The 2,055-nt window shown below is 36.4% G+C and overlaps 1 protein-coding gene across 1 annotated transcript; it reads right to left on the bottom strand.

Moving 5' to 3' along the window:
• Positions 1–1,447: 1,447 nt before the first annotated feature.
• Positions 1,448–2,055, bottom strand: LOC127097774 (mitochondrial import receptor subunit TOM9-2). The gene has a single exon (XM_051036261.1). It carries the CDS (start codon positions 1,955–1,957, stop codon positions 1,688–1,690), a length of 270 nt encoding a protein of 89 aa, XP_050892218.1. The 5' UTR covers positions 1,958–2,055; the 3' UTR covers positions 1,448–1,687.

Below are 2,055 nucleotides of genomic sequence, written 5' to 3'. Positions count from 1 at the left end.
TCTGTCTATTAAAAACCCAGCTCCGTGTGGAAACAACTAAGTTTTTTCGTCAAATATCATAAACTAAACAAGCAACATGTCTAGGTCAAGCAATAAATATTTAAATCTGACAGATGAAGGGGCATACAGATATCCAATTTCCATGGAATCCTTAAAACACCAGAAGGATTATGAGGCAGTTAAATGCAAGAAAGATGAATGTTAACAGCCAACAATGTGATAATGTATTAATTTGTCAATGAAAGCATTAATGTGTGAGAAAACCATTCAGAAAATTGTACACCATTCACTTGATTTAGGAGCATACTATACTACTTGACAATCAAAGTAACCACATCTCCAAATGAGAGCATACTCACCAATGCAACCCTCTCATAACAGGGCCCTCTCTCATAAATTTGTTGAATTCTTAAATTTTGAAAATCAAAATTTGACAAGGACAGTGAAAAACAGACTTATGCAACATGCAAATGTATGAGCAAATAGTTCATTTAAGTGAACTAAGTGAATATGCTAAAATAATGTAATTGACCACCAAATCAATTGAGCAAACTCAGAAAATGACAGCAACTTTAGTTTAATAACAATGTTGTTTTTGTTAGATAGCAACTAATTCCAACAAAAAAATGTTAGCAACTTTATGCAATTTCATGGTGATACTTAAAACTAAATAGGTACAACAGGTGTAGACAACAACAGAAAAGAAAACAGGTAGAGAAGGATGGAAGGAACTAGAGCACCAAAATTATGCCCAACAAGCTATATTGGATGCAATTAGAATCCATTAGTAAAGGTTTTAGGACCATAGGATTTAAACCAAACCTTAATATGGTGAGAAAAAAGAACTCCTCAATAAGCAAGCAAAAATAAATAACAATAACTGCATACATCATAAACACAGAAAGGATGAAATTAACTCTACGTGTCCTAACTGGAAATGTTGCTAAGTTGTTGATGACCCGGCCTCAATAACAGAAGCACATTTATGTAACAAATTCTAAAACAAGAGGTGCAATTGGACATTGAAGCAATGCATGGATCCAATTAAGGTGTTTCAAGATTTTAATATAATATCCTTTGACTAACAAATCAGCAGCAGCTTTCAGAAGTCAGCGTTGCAAGTCTTTCATTAAGCAACTTTAGTCTTTTTGACTAACAATCATAAAACTACAACGGGCAAGTAAACCCAGAAAGAATCATATATAACAGGGATCACAAGTTCAAATCCCTTCGTATCCAAAAGAATCATTCAGACTTAACAATTCTTAAGTATCCAAAAGAATCATCCAAAGTTCGCATTTCCAACACAAACACATTACAGCAGCTAGCATTAGGGTTTTAGATAAAGATCACAGTAGCAACTATAGTCGCATCACAATTCTCAATATTACAGAGAATTACAAGCAAATGCAGCTTCAACCATTGTACCATTAAAATTTCATCAACATAACAAAACCAATATGCAGACCTTTATTCAAAACCCTAGCAGGCACAATAAAATCCCCAATCTTCACCATACTTTGAAACAAAAACTCAAAAAATCTCATAAAACTAACATCAAGAAACAATATCATATCATCAAACACGCAATTTAGCGTCAAGTAGATTTATAAATCCATACTAACAAAAACACCAAATCCAAAAATTCCAAAAAAAAAAAACTAAAACCCTAAAAATGGCGAGGGTTTTAGTTAGTAAGGGGAAGGGGATGAGAAGAGGGAGTTCCAAGGATATTAGCCTGTTGAGATTCGAGTTCATTGATCTGCTGCTCCCGGTCCATGGCAACGATGAGAGGGACAACGAGGATGAGGAAACTGGTTCCAGCGATCCATGCTGCCTTGCCGGTGCTGCGGAGAAGCTTCTTTGCGACGAAGACGGCGTCGGAGGCAGCTTCCTTCGTGCGGCGGACAACAGGCGATTCGGAAACCCTAGACGCCGGTGCTAACCGTTTCACCATTTCAGAAAGTGGCGTTGATTTGATAGTACAACGAGACGAAGTGTGAGGAGAAATAAGCGGCAAAGAAATGAAATAGAGGCAAAAACACTGGTTGCCCT

This window comes from Lathyrus oleraceus, chromosome 6 (assembly GCF_024323335.1).
Source record: "Lathyrus oleraceus cultivar Zhongwan6 chromosome 6, CAAS_Psat_ZW6_1.0, whole genome shotgun sequence".
Taxonomy (NCBI): Eukaryota; Viridiplantae; Streptophyta; class Magnoliopsida; order Fabales; family Fabaceae; genus Lathyrus; species Lathyrus oleraceus.
This window is presented reverse-complemented; position numbering and strand designations above follow the sequence as displayed.